The sequence below is a fragment of the Branchiostoma belcheri genome, unplaced genomic scaffold (assembly GCF_001625305.1).
Source record: "Branchiostoma belcheri isolate BF01 breed outbred unplaced genomic scaffold, Haploidv18h27 scaffold13, whole genome shotgun sequence".
NCBI lineage: Eukaryota > Metazoa > Chordata > Leptocardii > Amphioxiformes > Branchiostomatidae > Branchiostoma > Branchiostoma belcheri.
The window spans coordinates 4,389,711-4,412,813 of NW_017802713.1; the positions used below are offsets into that span (position 1 = coordinate 4,389,711).

At 42.0% G+C, this 23,103-nt stretch overlaps 4 protein-coding genes across 5 annotated transcripts in view; all 4 read right to left on the reverse strand.

Moving 5' to 3' along the window:
• Window positions 1-922: 922 nt before the first annotated feature.
• On the reverse strand, window positions 923-2,483 carry LOC109463812. The gene is made up of 3 exons (XM_019760680.1): window positions 2,138-2,483; window positions 1,413-1,676; window positions 923-1,301 (listed from the first exon to the last, which is right to left on the reverse strand). Exons 1-3 carry the CDS (start codon window positions 2,426-2,428, stop codon window positions 1,032-1,034), a joined length of 825 nt encoding a protein of 274 aa, XP_019616239.1. The 5' UTR covers window positions 2,429-2,483; the 3' UTR covers window positions 923-1,031.
• A 978-nt stretch (window positions 2,484-3,461) lies between these two features.
• LOC109463747 (melatonin receptor type 1B-B-like) lies at window positions 3,462-5,193 on the reverse strand. The gene is made up of 3 exons (XM_019760594.1): window positions 5,148-5,193; window positions 4,086-4,645; window positions 3,462-3,725 (listed from the first exon to the last, which is right to left on the reverse strand). The coding sequence occupies exons 1-3, from the start codon at window positions 5,191-5,193 to the stop codon at window positions 3,462-3,464; spliced, it is 870 nt and encodes a 289-aa protein (XP_019616153.1).
• Window positions 5,194-8,365: 3,172 nt separating this feature from the next.
• Window positions 8,366-18,775, reverse strand: LOC109463781 (cytosolic beta-glucosidase-like). Its single transcript, XM_019760640.1, has 6 exons — window positions 18,043-18,775; window positions 17,139-17,357; window positions 14,616-14,768; window positions 10,863-10,985; window positions 9,965-10,094; window positions 8,366-9,455 (listed from the first exon to the last, which is right to left on the reverse strand). Exons 1-6 carry the CDS (start codon window positions 18,742-18,744, stop codon window positions 9,127-9,129), a joined length of 1,656 nt encoding a protein of 551 aa, XP_019616199.1. The 5' UTR covers window positions 18,745-18,775; the 3' UTR covers window positions 8,366-9,126.
• Window positions 18,776-20,019: 1,244 nt separating this feature from the next.
• LOC109463780 (eukaryotic initiation factor 4A-I-like) overlaps window positions 20,020-23,103 on the reverse strand; it is an 11,570-nt gene continuing 8,486 nt past the window's right edge. The window contains exons 10-12 of one of the 2 annotated variants that reach the window (XM_019760638.1): window positions 21,814-22,041; window positions 21,149-21,228; window positions 20,020-20,780 (exon numbers count right to left, since the gene is read on the reverse strand). In XM_019760638.1, coding sequence (XP_019616197.1) covers window positions 20,636-20,780; window positions 21,149-21,228; window positions 21,814-22,041 — 453 coding nt within the window. In that variant the 3' untranslated portion in view covers window positions 20,020-20,635. The remainder of the gene's footprint in view (window positions 20,781-21,148; window positions 21,229-21,813; window positions 22,042-23,103) is intronic. The other variant, XM_019760639.1, reaches the window with a different exon arrangement.

Here is a 23,103-nt window from a genome sequence, read left to right on the forward strand (position 1 = left end):
TAGGCGTTTCCATCATGGCAGCCAGAGGAGCGGTAGAGGCAGCAAATGGACAGTGCAGGTATGCTGATGTCTGCGTTGCCTTTTCTTTCATCACCTTCCACTGAACATGAAACATAAACAAACACACACCATAATATATCTCAATCTTAATCTGTACAGGTCATGGAATATGAAAACCGGGACCTGTTTGCTGTCCTGAACAACTTAGACAGAAAGAAGGCCATGATGGGACCCAATTCAGCACAAAGAAGAGCAAACTTGCAAGGTTTGTCAGATATAGTATATAATTGAAACTGTACCAAAGCTCATATGATTGTAATATAGCAGCCACACTTTGTTTCAGCCTTCATCTATTCTAGTTCTGTTCCATCAAACCTTGTTTACTTGACCCATCTATACTGGCTTCTAGCTCTGTGCTGTAAATTTCACTGAGAAATCCGTATGAAGTAAGATTGTAATACTCTATACGAAGTAAAATAACAACAACTAAATTTCAACTTTTTTGACAGATGATCAGCAGACAGAGGGGCAAGATGATCAGCAGACAGAGGAGGAGGAAATTGTACAGGAAAGGGAGGATGGATATGAAGAGGAGGAAATTTTTCGAGGAGGATGATGACGAGGATGCATAATGCTTCTTTATATTCTCTATATTGTAAAAAAGAGCCTAATGTTGTGCTATATATATATATATATGCATGTGTGTGTGTGTGATATATGTGTATTTTCAATGTTTCACTCTAGTATTCATTTATGACTGTGATCTCCTCTCCTCTAAACTGTTGTGCTTACCTGTACATAGAGACATAGCTCGTACCTTTTTGGGTGGATTGTGTTCACAACTTCCCTTCTCAGAGAAAGGGTCAGCCATCCTTCGTCCAGATGCTGCGTCTCCTGTAAATATGTGTAGAAAAATGCAATTTGATGGATTGACTTGCAATTTAGTGTTTGTTCTTGCATTTGTGCAAAAAAGCAACAGTGCTTTACAATAGATATTTTCTTCTAGTATTGTTTCTGTTGTAAATAGCAAGCTATACCTTTGGGCAGCACTGTGATGGCCGAAGTCTCTCTGCGCGCTTGTGTGTGCACCTGGGGCATTCAGAATGGTCATATCTGACCACAGGCCTGTAGCCCCAGGTGACACGGACCTCTGTCACCAAGATGAGAGAGGATGACTTGAGCGGTTTCCGGTGCCATCCTCTGCCAAGCACTGCGATGAGCTCAGTTGGGTGGCAAGAGAATGTCTCTGGCTGTCCTGAGGGACCTGCCACCCAACCAATAATGTTCAGCGAACGAAAATGCTGAAAAAGTAAAATGCAATATTATGAGAATTGTAGTAGTGTATCATTCTTGTTATGTCAGATAATATTTCAACAATATCAGTGATGTAAACATGTGTTCTTAGTATGTACCTTGTCGAACTCTGTACGTGGGAAGGGGATGGTCAGGCTGGCCTTGGTGTTATATTGTCCAGCCTTGTGACTGCCCTCCCCTAGGGCAGTGAGGATGGCAGTTTTCAAGTACTGAATTGTACTTGAGTCCTCCTGAGTTCCCCCCCTGCCCAGAGCAGTGGCCTCCCTGTAGTGATGCAGGTAGGCCTCCAACTCTGGGTTCTCCTGGAGGGGGACCCAGGAGTGCTGCTGGCCAGGCCAACTCCCTGCCCATTTCACCTTCACCTGTAAATTGAAAGAAACATTATTATGTACAATGTATAGTGAAAGTTCCTTGTAATTACAATGGTTGATCATGTGTCAGTCAGATATGGCAAAGATTTCTTTATTAAGGTGACACTAAATTAGAAATGCATAAAGCTGCAAATTTACCGGGTCAACTTGAAGTATATGTTTTACGGCTACCAGTACATATTTCTTACTTGTCATAAGATGGTGAAGCTATAAGAATATATATAGATTACTACATACAGGGTACTAACTCTATATACTCTGGATAAAGATGACTGACATGCTCCTATCCCACATTGTGCCCACAAACAACTAAATTAGAATCAAAAACATACCACTATACTAGTGTAGTTTATCACTCCCTCAGTATATGAGGTTTGTATTTTTAAAGATGTTTTCAGAGATTCTTGTATCAGGAATACTCCAATTAGTAAACAACATAGAGTGAAACCTACCCAAGTTTCGCCTCTTCGTTTCTCCTCGGCAACTACATCTTCCACATTGTATAGTTTGGGTGGCTTTCTCCTAGCTCGCCTTAAAATCTTGCCAAACTCTTTTTCCCCCCAAAAGTCCTCCCCAAATGGAAATGTTGCCATTACTCTGTGTAGTGAGGTCAACTTGAGTTCGTCTCGTCTCTCAAGTAACGGGATACACGTGCGCGCAGGGTGACCTAATAGGGGTGACTCTGGAGGACACAGGTTGTCAGTCACCATGGTCCCTGAAGCCAGCTTAGGCCAAACCCTCATTACCGTATATGGTATTCCCGGGCAAGGACGTCATGTATGAAATTAGCTTCCTTGGGCCGGCGGTACTGGGGTTACTGGGCCGGTGGATCATAGTGCCAATAAATTTTATTACCTTCACACAGAAGGTTACGTTTTAGCGTTCGTGTTTGTGTATTTGTGTGTGTGTGTGTGTGTGTGTGTGTGTGTGTGCGCGTGTTGTGTGTGTGTGTGTGTGTGTGTGTGTGTGTGTGTGTATTTGTGTATTTGTATTTGTATGTGTATGCCACTGTGTGTAACAATAACTTAAGGACTTTTGATGGATTATCTTGATTTTTGGTAGATGGGTAGGTCTTGAGGACACCTCAAAATGATATATGTTTTGTCCCCTTGCGGCTTGTTATGGTACTACAACGGAACTTCCGGTTTTTGATATCTGATGATCTGGACATGCTAGGGTCACACATTTTGGATGGTAGCTTCAAGTGTAATCGATCGGGAAGAAGTGAGTTTGGATCTACCCGTTTGTTCTGGAACTGCAGGGAGTTACTTTCGTTAATATTTGGGGGAGGGTAACTCAAGAATAGGTTGATAGATCGCGTAGTGATTTTGGTTTGAAGGTAGCTTGACATAATTAGATTACAACTCAACTATGCCCATCAGGATCTAATTTCCAAATTATTGAGAAAATTCTATAAATCTGCTGCGTTCCATGATAGAACTATTCAAAACCTGTGACAAATGTAATTAGGAACTAGAGAAACATCGGTAAATAGTGATTATGTAAATGAAGACCTAATTTGCATTTGGAATTAAGTTGGAATTTGGTTATTTGCATAATCATCGAGAGACGTTTATAATTCTTCAGCGGTATAATTTACCATCATTTGGCGAAGGTATGAGATCGCGGCACTCTAGTTTTGATCATTTTTCTGTAAGTTTCCATCACAACAACAAATATGTTATTTGATCACCACTTCCCGGAAGTCTGAAATCTCAGATTTTTTTGTTACTAGTAGTTTAGTTATTGGCGACGCCCCAGGGGCGGACTCATTTATTAGACTATGCTGTTCAGCATGCTGTCCCTGATATGTTTATACCCCTGGCGGATATTCCTGTTCATGAGGCCGTATATAATCGGGTTCAGCGCGCCGTTCAGAGCCATGAGTACCTGACCTACAGTAAAAGCTTCGGGTGGGACTCGGCTGGAAAATATCACCATCACTATCAAGGGCATGCTGCAGACTGTGTACACAGCGAACAGTATCATCATCATTCTGGTGATCTGCCTTTCGGCGGCGCTGTTTTGAGGACTGCTGCCCTGACCGACACGATTCTGTCCCTCAGCCGTACCTGACACAGACGGGCCGTCCTTGGTTGAAGAAACTAGCTTATTGCAAGCGCCCCCCTCCCTCCGCTCTTCTTCATCACATGATGGTGGGGTTTCCCCATGACTGTGTTCACTTGTACCTGCCTGATCTGTCAATGAGCGGATGCCCTTGGGTTCCTCTAGATCACTACACTTCTTATCCTCATCACCAAACACGGAACTCTGATCCCCCATCGAAACACTGTCTTCCATGTTTCTGGTTGAATATGTCATGGTTTTGGTGGATGCAGTCCCTACGAAAGGACCTGCTCCGTCTCTGGTACGATTAAAGCTTGCGGCCAAAGTGTTTGCGTGAGCGCCTACTCGCTTCTTACTCATCCTCACGTGGTACAGAATGAGCGCGTACGAGATTATGGTGACTATGAACGGGGCCATGAAAGAAACCACGGTTGGCAGCATCTTTCCCCATTGATTAGTAGACGCTCCCATCCCGCAGCGTTTCAGCTTTGGGTTCACCTTTACTTCTTCAACAATGTGTATAGGCAAAGCTGAAAGGAAAGGAATCAGCCATGTGAGGGAGAGCATGGAAAACAGCACACGTTTAGACTTCAGAAGTGTGCTGCTAGTACAGACCATGAAGTACCGCTGTACTGCGATACACGCCATGTGACAGCTTGATACCCCCCATAGGACTACAGTGGCATAGGCCTGAAGCCAGCACAGCGCCCCTGGCGGTTCCCAGCCGGGATGCAGGAAAGCATGGATCAAGAGAGGGGCGCCGAAGCTAGAAGAGATGATGTCTGCACAGCTGAGGCTGACCAGAGGGGCGTTGACCAGCTTCTGCAGGACTGGGCGTGTCCAGATGACGAGGATGGTGAGGAGACAGCCAATCAGAGTCGCCGCGATAATGACTGTAGGCAATGAACATCATAATTTATGATAATTTGATGACGTCATTGGTGCACATCGAAGATGGCATACCATATCATTAGCTCTTGTGGGTCCAGATTATTCTCCTTAAAATTTCATTGCTACTTCGTATTATTACATAGTTCACATAGTCAAGTCAAAGTTTATTGCACAACGATTGTCACGGGTAAAATGTATGGCAAATAATAAAGTTACTAGTTGCTATGAGTCTATTATAATTCTACATACATGTATATATGGTCAACGGTTATATTACATGAAACGTTCATATGAACGGCTTCAGTCCATTTGCATTGTATCTTAGGCTGTATCTTGAGAACTGTATTTTCAAAAATTTAACATTATGCACTCACAAACACACACGCGCACGCACCCAAACGAACGCGCGCGCGCGCGCGCACACACACACACACACACACACACACACACACACTCTGCATCGAAAACATAACCTTCTAGGCGAAGATAATTACAGACACATACTTCCCAGGATGATAACGACGACGTAGATCCATCCACTTATCTCCATTGAGACGTCTGTCCCCGTCTTCATACTGATACTGCTATTATCTGTATACAAAGAGATAAAAGGATAAAATATAAAACTTCATTATATAACATTAGGACGATGCAAAATGTCAATTTCGTGGTCATTTCTTTACAAAGTAATTTGAATCAATCCTACTTTATTAAAAGTGAATGTCATTAAGGAAGTAGAGGTGCCAAAATATGACACCCGGCCGTTACGACTGTGTTAAAAAGCTGGAAACACTAGCTGTCACACATGTTTGTTTACATTCTGGATTTTGTGGTGGTACCACAAACTGAGTACGCCTCGTGTGGGCTGTTTTAGCGCCAACCAGAAATCACTCCTTCTAATTCAAATGTACAAAATGCTGTTGCCGCTCTTTACGACTAAAGATGAGACAAATCACGGACATCATCATTGCTTTCTTCACTTGCCCACTACACTTACTATGTTTCACGAAAAATGTACCGCAACATTAGGTTTGGTTGATGACTTGGAAGAAATTATGGCCGCGGGTTGGATTTCTCCCCCAGAAAAGCGGCTGTCGCCTGCGAAACAAAAACTTTAAAAAGCAGCCTAAAACAAGTCAAAAATTAACCGAAGCCCAAACCTCTGCTTGGAGATTATAGTTGAGTAAAAAATATTATTACAAAAAAAGCCTGATAAGTAGCCAAAGCCGAAATCTCTTCTTGGAGAGTAAGGATGGCGTAAAAAAGATACGAGTACAAAAACGAACGCTTAAAACACATTCAAAATCAGCCGAAGTCTCTGCTTAGAGAGTAATATATTTGTGTTCAAAAAGATTAAAAGAAAATGTTTTACCAACCTTAAAACTCGGCTGCTGTCGGTTCAAAGTGGAGGGTAATCAGCACCTTTTGCAGGAGCTGTATTTATACATGTACTTAGAGAGGCTTTCTGCACTCGACATGGGGCAGCTAGAACCAGCAAATATCAGAGACTAGTGGCAGTCGTGGTCTGTATGTTGAACTTATGAATACAATGTCTCCAGTTATTATTTTTTTTATAAATGTTCCTTTTCATTCACGTTGTCATGACTACTTGTATATAAGTGTGAAATGACGCCCGAACACCGGAACCCAATCATACGCCACTTCAAATGATACTAAAGAAATTAAAAATACATCGTATCTCTCATATAATGCAAGGGTAATACCCATTCTGTATCTGTAGCTGTATTTGTATACCCTTCAATTCTGCACACCAGCTTAATTTTGATCCATTGTGCGTGAACCAGGCACTCAATTTTCGCTTGTTTCTCGTCCCTCAGGAAAGCAGTTTCGAAACAAATTTCTTTTCAGATGCTTAGGCCACAGCAAGTAATTTTTATGGATGACATTAGTACGCGCATTAATTTATCGCCTGAAAAATAAAAAACAAGAAATTTTGTTGCCTTCTGACAGTGGTCAACATGCCAAAAATGGGCAAAGATGTCTGCTGCCATGCCGGAAGGTGAATGGCAAATAACTATGAAGAGAGGAGACAAGACAAGGCTCTGATTTAATGTTTTGTTTCTTACTTTGATGCAGTGATATGTGATGCTGACTGTGTATATGTTATGTTCCCACTGAATAAAAACTATTTGTACAATGATTGAGTCAAAATTTAAAAATGTAGGAACCTTGTTTTTTTCGGCCCGTCTTGTTTTTTCTTCGGCCGCTCGCATTAGATTTGGAGTCTGCGGAGGATGTCATCCATAAAATTTACTTGCTGTGGCCTTATATAAAGAGTTTCTACCATCGTTGAAGTCTCTTCTTTTGTTGACGTCAATCCAAATAATAATACTTGCATGCCATGGTAACCAAGCATTTCCACTGAGGTGTTGTAAGAAACGTTACCTAAGAAATTTATCTCGATCATGGTTGATAAAATGACATCGAAATATCATGTTTGCTACAAGCTGAAACTGTCTCTGAACTTAAAAGCTTAAAATTGTATTGTTTGTATGTGATATACCCTGGCATGTTCTCTGTCTATTTCACCAATTTCTACTCAAAATGGCTACACTCATAAAGCTAAGGTCCCAATTACGCCGGTGCCCGTCGGGGATGTAGCCCCGGCCGGCCCCGGCCGGGTTCAGGAGTCGAGCTGGCATCGGCTGTCGTGGTCACAATTAAAAATTTCCTTCAGTAGCATTTTGTTAGAAATTTTGTCACCCTCTTTGGTCGGTATCCGGCAGGCACCCGGCAGGTACCCAGCAGATTCTCTGACGATGTCTTGTATTGACCTATACGTAATGCAGAATTCACGTATTTGTTGTGATCATTTGATCTGTGAGGTCACACATTTTACCCGGGTTTACGAAGTACACACCTTTATTCTGTTCATCTGGTCTGTGACGTAAGAAATGTGTCCCGGTGGAATGCCGGCAACCGGAGGGGTACCTCTCGGTGTTCTCACGATGAGGTCACGGCGTCTCTTTGTCAGCGGGGCCCGGGTAGAATTTAACTCAGAATTAAATTCTTATCGGGGCCCCGACGGGCCAAAAAATAGCCCGGTAGCCGCAGGGTGCCCCGCGGGGCCACGTCGGGGTCCCGCCCGAAAGTAGTAAATAACAGCCCGGGAACTACCCGCCAGGGCCCCTTTTCCCAATTGGGACCTTAGCTTAAGGCAGCCATCATTATATGCTTTAGAACCTGTTTTTGTCGATGAATCCATAGGTTTATAGTCCTAATAATGAGCCTTTTTATACTGTACTACGGAAATTTCCTCGGACAAAAACAAACAAAAACACCATGCAATCCGGCATAACTCAAAACAACATGAAGACACGTAATTTCTGTTACATACAGATATACCATGTACAAAATACTGAATGGACAGTCATGTCAACATTTATTGGGGGCACAAAAATATATTTTGCTGTAAATATGACTTTTCTTGATAACGCGTTATAAACATTGTCAACTCCACTCTAAGAAAAACGATTTTCCCAATCATTATAATTATCTATTTTTCACCCAGTCTTAATGTATTATTTGTACTTAATTGTTGATTCCATTGCTTGATCACAACATTAGCCTATTTGAAAATTAGCTGTTTTAATTAGGTGCAATAGTATTATGTAATTTTTATTGGCAATTTTAGGCATAAAATTGTTCATGGCATAATGCCTTTTAACTTCTATATCTACTATAAAGGTTCAGGATTATCTGGACATTACTTCTATGTTTTACAAATTGGAACAGAATGCAATGGGTACTTGTATTTACTAAGAATGATATAGCCATACCAGGTGCCACTAGTTGACTCTGATCTTCGACAAGTCGAAGTTGTATGTGTTGTTGATCAGTGAAAATGGTATACTTGGCTCCCTAGCGACGTGCTATGGTATTGCAATAAAACTTCTAGTCGCAAATTCTCGTGATTTGGGCAGAAATTTTAAATGGTAAATATCCATTGTGCTTGAGCAGAAGTGACCCCCCCCCCAGCAACTTGTTTTGAAGATGCAGAAATTGTGTTGTATCGTTTAAGGAGAATAACTCAAGAACCGTTTGGCGGGGACACCATAACTTAACTAGCTATAGAGTATAGACACCCGCGGACATTACAGAAATAAATGTGCAATTCCTAAAATTGCCCTTAAAGGCCCATTATGTAACTTTACTGTCAACAGACACCCCACTGGGAGGTAGGCCACACCACTGGCAGTGGTCAACCATATGTACGGTGTGGCCAGAGCTTTGAATAGAAGATTTTTCAGTTTTCTACCAAGCTTGTATGGAGCAAAGATGTTGCATTTTCTATTGCTGAATATCGCTCTGGAATATACTAAAGGGTAAAGTCAACTTACTATGCAAAAAAAAAACCCTGGAAAATGTACTTTTTGTATTGTCAAAAAGTTACATAATGGGCCTTTAAATGGGCATATAATATACTATTAGGCTTGCCACAAATCCTGAGGCCACCGCACAGCTACATTTTGATAAGGCCATATATTCCAGCCATGATGAATGACAGAACTAATAGTGCGATGTTAGCGGACGTGGTGACCGCCGCCCCTCGGCACCCACGCCACATGTTCCCCGCCAGCCTGGTGACGTCTGCTCCCTCAGGGAAGCCGTTGTTAGCGACGATGTCCCTGTAGACACCTGCGGACTGTTTGGCTGTTCGGGGTCTGTTGGGGTCGTTGAAGTCGACGTAGTGCAGCCCGAAGCGTTCTGTGTACCCTCGGGCCCACTCGAAGTTGTCCATCAGGGACCAGGCGGTGTAGGCTCGCACCTTTACTCCGTCCTCGGAGATAGCTGCATACATGTACATATGGGCGTTAGGCCACACCAATGCCTTCAAAAATCAACTAAAAATTAAGGTGTCCAATTATTAAAAAAAATCGTATTTCCCAAGGACTGTCGTAGAGTAGAACTCCTGGCCACCATGGAGTTAGAAGTTCTAACCCCATGCTGCATCGTTTATCTGACGAAAGTTGACGAGTTCGACCGAAAATTTACGCTGAATTATGTCCTTGTGTTAGAACAAGCTTGAACTCTTTAACAATGTATTGATAGATGGATAAACTGTAACAACTTGAAAGGCCGCGTGATGGGGCGTTCGTTAACCGTTTGGACAGAAATATGAGCATTTTGGCGTTGATTCAGAACCCGAATTTCAGAAAAACATGAAGCGGGTGAATCCGAAAAAAATCGGTATATACGTATGGCCTTAACACCTCTACATTATATATTAGTCCAATGAATTTCCGACAACAAAGCACATTATATCCAGTGATGAACACCAAACATATATCAGTACTTACCCTTCAAAACCTCGTCGATGTAGGTTATGTAGTAACAGATGCGGTTCCTGTCCTGCATGACAGGGGGCGTGACATCCCCGTCAGACCGCCCGTTCTCAGTCACCAGCACCTCGGGATCACCATAGTTCAGCTAGAAATGTTTCAACCAACATTTTAGAGATTAATGAGAAGAGATTTTTTCCGTAATTTTGGCAAATTTCAGGCACGGATTGGTTTCTGCATTTTCCGACATGCATCCCTTCATTGCGATATGGCCATGGCCCATGGGAATGATATCAGGTTACTCAACTGATGCCAAAGTTTAGCGCTTTGATAAATTAGGCCACAGCAAGTAATTTTTATATATGACGCGCATTAACTTTCGCCTGATTTTAGAAAAAAAAAGAATTTTGTTGCTCTCTGACAGTGGTCAACATGCCGAAAATGGGCAAAGATGTCTGTTGCCATGCTGGAAGGTGGATTGCATATAAATAAAAAGAGGAGACAAGAGAGGAGACAAGAAAGAGAGGAGACAAGACAGGGCTCTGATTTAATGTTTTGTCTTTTTCTTTGATGCAGTGATGTATTTCATTCCTTTTATATGTGATGTTGGTTGTGTATATGTGACGTTCCCACTGAATCAAAACTATTTGTACAATGATTGAAAACGTTTATCTTTCAAAGCTGTTTCAGTAACAATAAATAATGGATGTTATAATACTAGTTGGCAGTAAACTTAGCACAATGTAGGTATCATTTCTTGTTCAACAAGGTTTATGATGTCAAAATTTGAAAATGTAGGACTCTCTTTTTTTGGCCCGCCTTGCTTTTTTCGCCCTATCGCATTCGATTTGGAGGATATCATCCATAAACTTTACTTGCTGTGGCCTTATGACATGTACAGAGATTATGACTCTACCTTGATAAAGTTGAGTAGCCTGCGGAGTCCCCAGGGAACTTCATACAGCCACTGAGACTGAGCTCTGGTCCACTCAGGTGCCGTGTACTGTGCCACGTCCCTGTCGTTCGTGTACCCTGGTGCCTACAGCAGAACATATACAATATAGTATGAATCTTCATTGCATATTCCTGCCCAGGTAGCTATATATATATCTATATATATATATATATATATATATATATATATATATATATATATATAGACTAAATGCATATGTGACCAAAGGTATCATGAAAGTCCATCTGTGTTGGTAGTAATCATAGTAAAACATTGAACTTCATTCCAACACACAGTTTACAGAGAGATCAAATTTTCAGCGACCACTGTTACCTTCACCATCACGGGAAGTCCTCTCTCGTCTGGGATGGAAGTCCGTGAGAAGTCTACATCGTCAACATAAAGCCATAGTGTATAGGTAGGACCTTGGACAATTCTTTACCACCATATATGCGAGGGGTGTTCATCCGGTATAGAGATGAAACCTCCAGATCCACCAGACAGAGCACTTTGGACAACCTCATCATACCGAGGCCCCAACTGGAAGTGTACAGGCGGTCACTGAGGTACTCGGGGGCGACTGTGTGGAACTCCTTGCTACCACATGTACGAGCAGCCCAGTCATTGGGAACATTTAGAAGTATGATAAGGAACTTGGACTGATAACGGACTGATGATTTACTATTTATTTTTGTATTATATTTTGATTTGCACTTTGTTTTGATTTTGTATTATATTTTGGTTTGATTTGTAATCCGTGACCCCGCCCTCACCCTCGACCTTGTTGAAAAGCGGTCATTTGTAACCGAACAAGCTTTCGAGTTTAAATAAAGGCTTACTTACTTCATCAGGATAATTAAGGTAGCAGAACACAGTATTCCTCCGCGACCCCCGGAGACGATGACGTAGGGATAAGAAATGTGTGCGACAAACAGCTTGCACCGCTTGTACACAGCCTAACGTGGATGACACCGGGACATACAAGTTACCGTATGGTACCATAATATGTCGGCTTTGATATCGCATAATTGAGATTAGGAAGGCTGCTCGATCGGCGTATAAATGCGCGTGACCTTTTCGCTGCCTGCCATGGTGAGTCGGCTGCAGTTCCGGTGCGCTCCGCAGGAGGCCATTTAAAAGAGGTCGGCATAATGTCAAAAAAACGATAACTTTTTACCTCCGGGTAGGGATGTATATCCCGAGCGCGGAGGTTTTGTGAGGGAAGACGAAAATTGCGTTCGCAGCCGTTTCTCGCGTTTGGGTGGACGGATATGTCTGGGACTTGGTATACGTTTTGCTGTTGGGCTGTAGATGGTGCACGTTGTTTTGGTTTTTTAGTATGTGTGTTTTAGTGCGTCAAAATGATGCGTTTTGAGAGCGTATGGACACCCCTTGTGTGTGAAAGTGGTTCTGTCTTCTGATTTTCGGCGTGTATTAAGTGTCGCAGGCGTCGTCCACATCTGGTGAGAGGGGTGTCAGGTATCGAGGAAAAATATTATCGCAGTTGTATCTCGCGTTGGGGTAGACGGGACCCATGGAAATCCAGCTCGGTACGCTGACTTTCGGGTACCGCGGGTTATTTTTATCTGGCTCGAACATCAAAAAGGGCGCATAGAAATTGTCCCGAAAATTCTTTTAGAGTCTAATCACCCTTTTTTTGATAGGATGTTGCTTAGTAGTCGTAGAAAAAACGTAGAAAGCAGCGAAAATGTGCCTCTTCGCTGATAAAGAAATTCTGTCACTCTGCCGGCGCGATATCGCTTATCCAATCGAAACGCAGGTCATGTGAGGTGAACCAATGAAAGTGTAGATCGCGCGCTGCTATTTACATATCAAAATGGTTCTGTACAGCGATGTGGAGAACACGTTTTTGCCAAGTTTTTTATCCCGGAATTTTCATAGTTTTGACTGATTTTTTTGGCACGCCGTGATTACGCTACAAATGACACACTAGAGGAGACAACAGATGAGTGATCATTTTACAATCGACAAGAACTTTTGATGAATGAAACAGGAATGAAACCTTGCTGATTGCGATTTGTTTTCGAAAATATTATTTTGTCTCGTGTTTGTAACGTTCGCTCAAAATGAGGTTCTAAGTTTTAACCGTAACATGAAAGATATGAACACGCTTCTGTGCATGTTTTGATGTGGGTTTTTTTGACGCGATTTGAACTAGTGTGGGATAAGTGGGGAGGGATGGCAGCCGCGGGGGGAAGTGTAGCGGCTTGATAAATTTTCGAGAGCAGGTTCCGCGCAATGGAGTTGATTTCTCACGCGGCCGTTTGTGTAGGTGTTTGTTTACATTATCGCTGGTCGCTGAGGGTCGGGCAGCCAGATTCGCCACGGGATGCCCCCTGTCCTTTCTATTTTTGGGCTCCAGTCGGCTAGGGGGATTAGTGATTTCACAGATCATTTAGCCAATTACAAACATTTCGAAACTTTACGAAAAATTGGTATTCGCGTGAACACACACACACACAGATACCATTCACTAATTTAAAGAACAGTCCCAACATGCACCCAACATTCTGCAACATACATTACAATACCCGGAGGTACAAAATCTACGATTTTCCTTGTTGTACTTTTTTGTTATTTTGTACATCGTACCCTATATTTGAACATATTTGTTTCTCGTGCTTTTCTATGGTACCCTACTGTATTTTTATCCGAGTCGATGTCAGTCACTTTCCCGTCACTTAACTATAGAAATCCCCATAGGCGAAAAACTGTGTTCTGCTACCTTAATGACCAATCACTTCACAACGTGATCTCGCGAGAGTTAATCGGTGATCACGAGAGATCACGTTGTGAAGTGATTGGTCATTTATTATCCTGATGAAGGCGACAGTGGTCGCTGAAAATTTTATCTCTCTGTAAACTGTGAGTTGGAATAAAGTTCAATGTTTTACTGTGGCCAAAAGTAGTCTAGAGGATATAAAACATGGAGTAGTATTGAATACTGACCCGCTACACTCTAATGCTAAGTGCTAAAAGTCTATACAACAATACAATATACTAATCATCTACTGTTAGTCGCCGTTTCTTCCCTCTTTCTGAAACATTTGGAGACAAAAATACATAATATGTCCACTATACATTAATTCCTACATGGCATTTTAAAAGTGTCCTGCTTTGACATTTTCTTACATATCTTGTGTAATTGTGAAGTTTCGAAACGCGCTTGGCGTTCATCTTCATATAATGTTCAGTCGAGTAAATGTATCTCGTTTTCAGCCTGCCGGATTCTAGTACTAATGCGAAGTTCACACATGGCTTTGCGATGTTAGAAGGTTTTTTTTTCAATATTAGAAATCAGGGATTTCAAACATCCGCGGACTTCCAGTTTAATTCCATACTTATTCCCATATCTCAGCAACCTTACATCTAGATGGGCTAATATCGTAAACTATAGGTAAAAATGATGGAAGACATACAGTATATGTAGTGGCCATCGAGGGCCCCTAGGGGATTAATCCAATTCTGCAGAATTCCCCAGTCCCCAGAATTCTACAGATTCAATGGCTGGCTCCAGTTCCCAGAGTTCTCCAGAATCTGGCTTAAGCTTGTTCTCATAATTCTTACATCATTTTTACCTATAGTTTACGATATCAACCCATCTAGATGTAAGGTTGCTGAGATATGGGAATTAGTCCGGAATTAAACTGGAAGTCCAGAGTAAATACACTAGAGGCTGTTCTACACACATACCGCGCCGACGACCACGTTATCCTCTATGATCCGTGTGGTGTAGTGGTTCAGGCCGAAGAAGTCGGAGGTTCCTCTGATGAAGTTGACCTCCTCTTGTGTGAACTGTGGCAGGCGAGACTCCCGCAGACCCTCCGCCTGGCTCTTCGCTAGCATCTGCGGGAAATATTATATAATATAATGTATAGTCAGTATAACCGCCTTTCCGCGTAACACACCAGCTTCGCGGGCACGCGGCGCGGCGGCAGCTGGCTACACTTAACAATGCCTCTACCACTGTACTAGGTGACAGCGAGTTCCACTCTGCGATAGTTCTAGGAAAGAATGAATTCATGAACGCCTCAATCCTTGGTTGATAACTCTGGTACTTGAAGGTATAGCTAGCTATTTCTTGTTCTCTTCTGGGTTGGTATTAGGTACTTAGTGATTGGGACGTCCACCAGTTTATTAGTCATCATGCATAGTCTGGACATTTTTCTTCTGTCTTCCAGTGACACAAACTTTATTAGACCACAGCAAGTAAAATTTTATAGATGACATCTGCCACAGACTCCAAATCTAACGCGATAGGGCGAAAAAAACAAGGCGGGCCAAAAAAAAGATTCCTACAGTTTCAAATTCGCTTTAATTCACAATTAAGCTTGTTTAACAAGAAATGACACCTATATCGTGCTATGTGTAGAGTCAATTCCGCGTCACCGAGTGGGTTGTTATTGTCATTATTTAGAAATGTTTTGAATTCTTTGTAATTGTTTGTCTATGAAATTTCATTATTTGGAAATATTTTGAACATCTTGTCAATATTCTAAATAATTCCCTGGTTTTCTAAAACGTTTGAAATATTCCTGATGTGGAATATGACATTTCCAATAGTTTCTAAATATTTCTAACAGCACTCTACCATTTTTTTACCATTATTTCGAATTATTTCTAACATTTTGTAAATAGGTCAGTGGGATGGGAAGGAAGTAATTCACACATCCCTGTGAAGTACAGGGTAGACTGCCTGGGTGTCAGGCATTGATGCCTTACAACAAAAGAGCCACCAGTGTCCAACAGTGAAATCTAAAAATATACAGAAGAATACAGAAGAGTAGGATTAGCACCTACTTTTATGGGGGCAATTACCCACATCTACCATTTTTCATTTGTTTGAAATAGTTCTAAATATTTCGAATAGTGAAAGAAACAAATGGGTAGTTCAAATTTATTCTAAATAAAGACATCTTTGTACAGTCACTTTCAAAATGTTTCAGAAATATATAAATGAATTCAAATATATTCAAATTTTCATTTTCAAAATTTTGAAAAATTTAGAACTTTTGTTACTAGGGTATTCTTTTCTTCTAAATAATTCAAACGTATTAGAAACATGGAGAAAAAAACCCTCTCGGTGACGCGGAAGACACAAAATCAGGCGAAAATTAATGCGCGCCCTGATGTCATCCACAAAAAATACTTGCCGTGGCCTTACCTGGTAAACAACCTGTGTAGCTCCCCTACGTGCTGTGTCCGCCGGCTACCCAGCAGCCATGGGCCGCCTAACTTATCTCACCTATACCCCGGGAACATTGACGAGCCCAGACATATTTCTGGCTCGTCTGGTAAACTTTAATCTAAAAGAATTAAATGTGTCATTTATCTATTTCGATTTTCTTGATCATTTTCCGCTTTTGTGTACAAAACTGGTGTGTTACGCCTAAAGTCGGTTTATCGGTTATGCGAAACAAACAAGCAAACAAACAATTTATTCACAGCTCGAGTTGCAGCGAATCTACCCGTATATTTCGTTAGATCTATAGGTGTATATTTCAACCGCAATAAATAGTTTATTTGACCTGGTGAGTGCCGTTGTGCGTTTTACATGTATATTGAAGCAGCCCATGTTTACACGCAGTTACTGAGTAACTTTCAGTTCTTTCTCATGTTCGCCGAGCGTTGTTAACGTTGTTAGACGTAATCTTCAACAGATCATAGGTCTGTCAAGGTCCGATACTAAATCTGCCTTATTATGGCTGAGATGTTGGTCAAATTCACCTTTTGCACAGTGACAAAATACCTATCTAGAATAACAGGTATTTTCAAAACAACATTCTATTAGGGATTGTCCACTACATGATTATATACGCACACAGCCGTTCAACCTCCTTTTTGCTTGCTCAACGGAATTTGTTACATTGTTACAAAAGATAAATTCAATTTCATTCTAGAAGGCAATAACCTTTACTAGCATTCGTTGATATATTTACCTATTTGTACACAGTAACAGTACTGTTACTGTGTACAAATAGGTAAATATATCAAAGAATGCTTAGACCTTATTAGACCAAGTAGTAAAAGTTAATCCATCTTTAGTCTTGTACGTAGCACAATTATTTTGTACCTACGTGTCTGTCTGTATGTCTAGTTAAGGGCCTTACGAAAGTCGCTGTACTTTTGTTGTGTCAACAATTAAAATTAAGTTCTTCTTCTATCTCTGGGTCTATGTTTTTACAGACATTTGGAAGAAAACAACGTTCAACTCACGGTCTCCTTCATGACCGCGGGATAGTCGCCTGTCTCGCTGTAGATGGGGTTTGCGAACCAGCCCAGGTAGAACTGCAGGAACCGGTCGGCGGCCATGACGTCTGCCGCCCGGTCAGGGTCCCGGGGTTCCGCCCAGTCCGAGTTGAGCGTGATGCTGACCTGTCCACTCTGGTCTGCTCTGAAGTTTCTATCGTAAGTGTGCCACGCACCTGCATGGGCCTGGCGCAGGAAAAAGTGTTGCTTCTTTTAATTTTTTTTGAAAAAACCTTATTCTACAAATCAACAGAAATAACCCAAGACAACAGTAAAATAAGTGTACACACACACTATATTAAAATAATATATTACATACTATCCATTGAAAGTTCTGTAACATATTTTCTGTAATGACTGAATGAATTATTGTGTTTTCGAGCAATGTTTCCTTTAATGGATCTGAGATGGTTGACAAAGGAAACAAATTTATGCATAGAATAATTGTGGTTTTTGACTGACGGTTTTTAGAAATGTATACTTTACTTGAAAAAGTGTTTACAATTACATGTACAATATTTTGGCGCCTTTCGACGTCGATGGACAAAATCGGCCACAAAAAGATTTTTAGAAAATTCAAAAAGTAGCTTGTGGACAAAGAGAACGTGTGATAAAGTGAGTATGATGTATAATCATTATTATACTAGTGCGTGCCCACTTAAATGTCTGCTTCACGCTAATATGCAGATAAAAGATTATACAAGGCATTGCATGAGGGATATCTGATAAACAATGATCACCATGCCAATAGTGCCTGCCGGCCTGCCTTAAAAAGAAAAGTAGCTCTTTGATTCTTGCATTGAAAGCTAAGAATTAACACGGTGGAATTAAACTAAATAGTTTGCGTCCAGAAAAGTAAGTACTTTAGTACCTTCAGTATGTTGTGTGCACAGAGGTAAGTAGAGTTGCGCTCGTCCTGTATGCCCGGAGCGTGCATTCCTAACCCGTACCCCACATAACACACCGCCCAGGGCTCGTTAAACGTCAGCCAGTACCTCACCCGGTCACCGAACGTCTGGAACGCGAACGTCGCGTAGTCGTTATAGTGTTGAACGACGCCCTCGCTCACCCACCCTCCGTACGTGTCTTGTACGTTCTGTGGAAGGTCCCAGTGGTAAAGCGTGACCATCGGAGTTACGCCGTTACGTACGAGCTCGTTGATCAGATTATTGTAGTAGTCAACCCCAGCTTGGTTGGGACCGCTTGTTGAGGTGCCATCGGGGAAGATGCGGGTCCACGAGAGAGAGAAGCGGTAGTACCGCAGACCCATGCCCGTGATGAGCTGCACGTCTTCTCGGTACTTGTTGTAGCTGTCACAGGCCACGTCTCCGGTGTCCCCGCGGTCTACCTTACCGGGTGTGTGGGAGAACCTGTCCCAGATGGACTCGCCTTTGCCGTCCGCGTCCCAGCCGCCCTCGATCTGGTAGGACGCCGTGGCCGTGCTCCAGATGAAGCCGTCGGGAAACCTGCCCGGTCTGAACGCGTCTCTGTTGTGGTCGTACGCGCCATAGTCGTACTGAGCCCCGCAAACAAGCCCAAGAAACAAAGACGTGGTCATCAATAGAATCAGCATCGTTCTTCACAACTTAGGCATCGTAGTTTGTATTCCGTTACAAGAGGGTACGCGTTTTGGTACCTATGTACTGCCCCACGATATCTCAGCTCAGGTATTTAAACAATATGCTCTGGGCCATGGGTCGTCTCAAGATATAAAAATTTCCAACTTCGATCACAATTCAGCATCGTATACTGTTTCATATTCTAGATTTTTACTTTCTTGCTATGCTATATTTAAACTGAACTGTTACCTTCCGTGCGCGTTTTTAATCATGGGATCATATTTGATAAATATTGTCTAGAGTTAATGTTGCTTCTCAAACGCTCCCCAGTCACGGTGGAGGTTAGAGTGGTCTGGTTAATGTTTACTGACTTAACTCCATGGTCTCGTTCGTAAAATGTCGTAAATTATCATCACACCACAGCAAGTAAATGTAAGGATGACATTCCCCGCAGACTTCAAATTTAAGTCAGAAGTGAAAAATAATGATATGAAAACAAAAGAGATGACCATTGACGCTTTATCATGACATACATTGTAGGAGCCAAAATTATACCTTTTTGGTAAAAATAACCAAAAGATGAATTTTTCAAGAACAAAAGAGTAGTCAACACTTAGTATCCAGTGTTGCATTGTAGTTGCATGTTTGTACCAAATTTCATACTCATTGCTTCAACTTTCATGGCACAGGGACCAAAAATATACATTTCTAGTCAAATATAGCAAGATAAGCCATGAAAAATCACTCCTGGGCAGAAATTGAAATGCCTCCATACTCACTCACATACTATAATATCCAGATTTGCTTAGGATTTCACTACATCTCTTCCAAGTTTGGCGCTTTTAGGCAAAAGTGCACAATTTTTCAGCTATGCCACTGGACTATATTAAACTACTAAGTAACTTTCTTCGGTTCCACGTAATGCCATACCTAAACATGACACCCCTAACTCATCCTAACCAGGAGCAAGGTCACCTGTGGTTGGCTGTGTTTGGGAGGCGACTGTTTGGCTGTTACAAAATGTTTAAAACATTCAACAGGAGGTTCTGCCTTGGTTGACAGGGAGTAAGTTTTCAGGGATCAAATTTGACTCAAAGTTTACTTGTATCGAAAGGTAGGCATGGTCCAAATCTGGTCAGACTGCTCCCAAGCTTCAGCCAAATCTTGGTTGGTTGGTGGTCGGGTAAAGGTTCTGAATGTGTGACAGGGGCATTCATATGTATGTTGGAGAAAGAATATTGAAAAAGCAAATCATACAAATAAGCACCAAGACACACGCGGGTGAAGACTAAAGAATTTTTACTGAATCTATGGTTCAGAATTATACAAAGTGACATGTAAACACTGATCATGTTACAATCAGAATCAAAATACGCCTTACCAGACCTGGCTTTTTCACTACATACTCGAAGCCTGTGGCAATCCGCACAGTACAGTGCTGAAATCCCTCCCATGTCTACAATTTCTCCCATCTTCTTTCCAAAGGCGACAAAAACGTCACAGGTAGTCTTTGAATCTAGAATACGTACATACAATGTACGATTGCCACTACCCAAAAAAATAAACTGACAATACAGCACTGATAGATATAACTATAACGTGATCCAACTACCTAAAGAGCTAGTACAATACAGCTGTCCAAGTTTACAGGACTCTTGTACAATATGTTCAGAGCCTTGCTGGGTGTACCACGCTGTACACGCCACAGCAAGACCTCCTCAACTTTAAATATTTATCATCAAGGGAGAATCAATGGCGCAATATTAATAGCGAGATGCCTCCAAAATGCTTTCCTGTGCTACCGTCAATGCAATATTCAATATCGGCTTCGACCGCGGTGAGACGGGTGAACGAGAGGGAAATAATGGCGAGCGAGGAAAGCACGGCGACCGACGCTATCTCCGACTAGATCAGGTCGGCAACATTCATGGGCATCTCCTCCACCTGGGTATTGTAGTACTGCTCAATGTCCTTCAGACAACGACAATCCTCCATTGTCATAAAGTTGATGGCCACGCCCTTGCGGCCGAAACGACCACCTCGTCCAATCCTGGAGCGGGAAACAAAAGCAGGTTTTAGTCAACGTTCCAAGGTCAGTAAGTTGTATTTTTAAGATGAAACAAAGGCAGGAAGTTCAGAACGTTGGGACCCAGTTTTTCAACACCGGTTTTCAGACCCGAAAGATGATGGAAGCATCATAACTTCCTGCAGTTATTCAGCATGAGCAAAGACATTTATCAAACTATCGTCTACAACTCAGACATGATTTGTTTTATTTATCAACATTATCAAACATACCCTTAGACAAAACAAAGAATATCTTTTGTCCATAATAACATATCATCTAAAGTACATGATTTTTACATGTGCATGTAGTATAGTAATATATGAGTCAGTGTGAAACAGATGCTGATTTACCTGTGAATATAGTTTTCTCTGTTTGTTGGCAAGTCATAGTTAATGACCAGGGAAACCTGCTGTACGTCGATACCACGGGCCTGGAAGGACAAAAAGTCATGGAGTCAACAACTCGGCATACAGTGTACGATCCAGTAAAATAATGCTAACGGTAAACCCTACCAATGCCACAACATTACTACATCTCAACAACAACATTTGAGGTTCCCAAACCTTCAGGAAAAGTTTTGGTTTTTGTCAATGTACTGGAACTGTGGGTGGAGGGAATTGTATCGGGTATTAGTACTATTACACCACTTCCTGAATTTCTCCACTTACTGCCCACTTACTCCCACCTGACACATGCTGGTTCACTTTCAGGCTTGAGTACCTTGTCGATCAGCTGTAAAATCATCTCCCACCCACTATACTACCAGAGCAATTAGGACCAACAAGAGGTACAAACTTACAACCAAACCACACAAAACAATACCTACTTTATACCTGGAAAAAAACTATCAATTTTGAGTCCACTTTCAGGCTTGATTTCCCAATCAATCAATAGTCAAAATCACCTCCCACCCTCCCACACAGAGCTATTGGGACTCACAGGGACACCATCTCACAACCCGAGACAATGTATCTTCTAAACTAGAACGTAATGATCGACTTTTGAGTCCACTCACCAGCAGGTCAGTAGTGATGAGAACACGGCTGGATCCAGAGCGGAACTCGCGCATGATGAGGTCCCGCTCGCGCTGGTCCATGTCGCCGTGCATGGCGGACACCGTGAAGTCCCGGCCGGACATCTTCTCTGTCAGCCAGTCCACTTTCCGCCGCGTGTTGCAGAAGATGACAGCTTGGGTGATGGTGAGGGTCTCGTACAAGTCACACAGGGTGTCCAACTTCCATTCCTAGAACAGAACAACATAACAGCAAACTGTCAAAACAAGAGCTACCAGACGCTGAATTTAAGTTCAAAATGGGAACTCCAGATGTCTTAGGGACAACTGCGGTGTGGTAAATGTTGGTTAGGTTGAGGAATGAATCCATTCTAATTTATACTTGCACCAGATGAGTTTTACCTAGACTACAGTTTCTTTGACTTTTAGTTTATCAGAAAACTGAAAATATTGGAGAAAAATGTTCCTTGTTGCACTATTTAACTTCAGTAAGTTCTCTATCTTCAATGATGTTACTTTGAAGAATGAAAGGCAGCTTTTGACCACTGCTGGTATATGTCTCTGTAGTGTCTGGAGTTGGTTTTGTCATGGACCAGTGCAGGTTAGGTGCAGGTAGACATCACAAATTCCTGCACAGCTCCAATTTTACCTGCACTAACCTGCATATACCCAGTACATGGACCAGTGCAGGTTAGGTGCAGGTAGACATCACAAATTCCTGCACAGCTCCAATTTTACCTGCACTAACCTGCATATACCCAGTACATGGACCTGTGCAGGTTAGGTGCAGGTAGACATCACAAATTCCTGCACAGCCCCAATCTAACACTCACAAATCTGCATAAACAGGTGTTTTCTTCAAGCCTTGCTAAATTTAAAAATAGTATAGAACTTCTGTCCCCAACCATATTGTTTGGAGGAATTCCTTCCAGTAAAAAGACTAACAGACTGATTGTAGCACCACCTATTGAGGAGTAGGCCAGTGTGGCCGCAGCCTGACCCCCCCTCACCCACGGCCATGCAGTTCTCTCCTTCCGTTGACGGCCGCCACTGTCAAGGGATGCTTCAGTGGGGTGCTTTTAGGAAGGTTTTCTATAGGTTCTCTTTTTGATATAGAAAGCATCTGATAGCTGACAAATTTAAAATACAAGAAAAAAAATCACTACACCAAAAGGCTATTAATACCAATGAAGAAAGCATCCAAAACTATGCTCCTTTCAATCTCAACAGTCAGTGTATAGCTGGACAGCACTTTTGGACACTCACCTCACGTTCCACATTGATGTAAAACTG

Bases quoted from the DNA above. Each gene is read 5' to 3' on its own strand.
- LOC109463812 (XM_019760680.1), bottom strand. From the start codon at position 2,428: ATGAGGGTTTGGCCTAAGCTGGCTTCAGGGACCATGGTGACTGACAAC. The intron at 1,677-2,137 runs GTAGGTTTCACT...TTCAATTTACAG, and splicing joins AACGAAGAGGCGAAACTTGG to GTGAAGGTGAAATGGGCAGG. The intron at 1,302-1,412 runs GTACATACTAAG...TTACTTTTTCAG, and splicing joins CACGTACAGAGTTCGACAAG to CATTTTCGTTCGCTGAACAT.
- LOC109463747 (XM_019760594.1), bottom strand. From the start codon at position 5,193: ATGGAGATAAGTGGATGGATCTACGTCGTCGTTATCATCCTGGGAA. The intron at 4,646-5,147 runs GTATGTGTCTGT...CATTGCCTACAG, and splicing joins CGTCGTTATCATCCTGGGAA to TCATTATCGCGGCGACTCTG. The intron at 3,726-4,085 runs GCAAACACTTTG...CGTGTCGGTCAG, and splicing joins AGAAGCGAGTAGGCGCTCAC to GGCAGCAGTCCTCAAAACAG.
- LOC109463781 (XM_019760640.1), bottom strand. From the start codon at position 18,744: ATGCTGATTCTATTGATGACCACGTCTTTGTTTCTTGGGCTTGTTTGC. The intron at 14,769-17,138 runs GTGAGTTGAACG...TATTTCCCGCAG, and splicing joins CCGCGGTCATGAAGGAGACC to ATGCTAGCGAAGAGCCAGGC. The intron at 9,456-9,964 runs GTAAGTACTGAT...ACATGTATGCAG, and splicing joins CATCGACGAGGTTTTGAAGG to CTATCTCCGAGGACGGAGTA.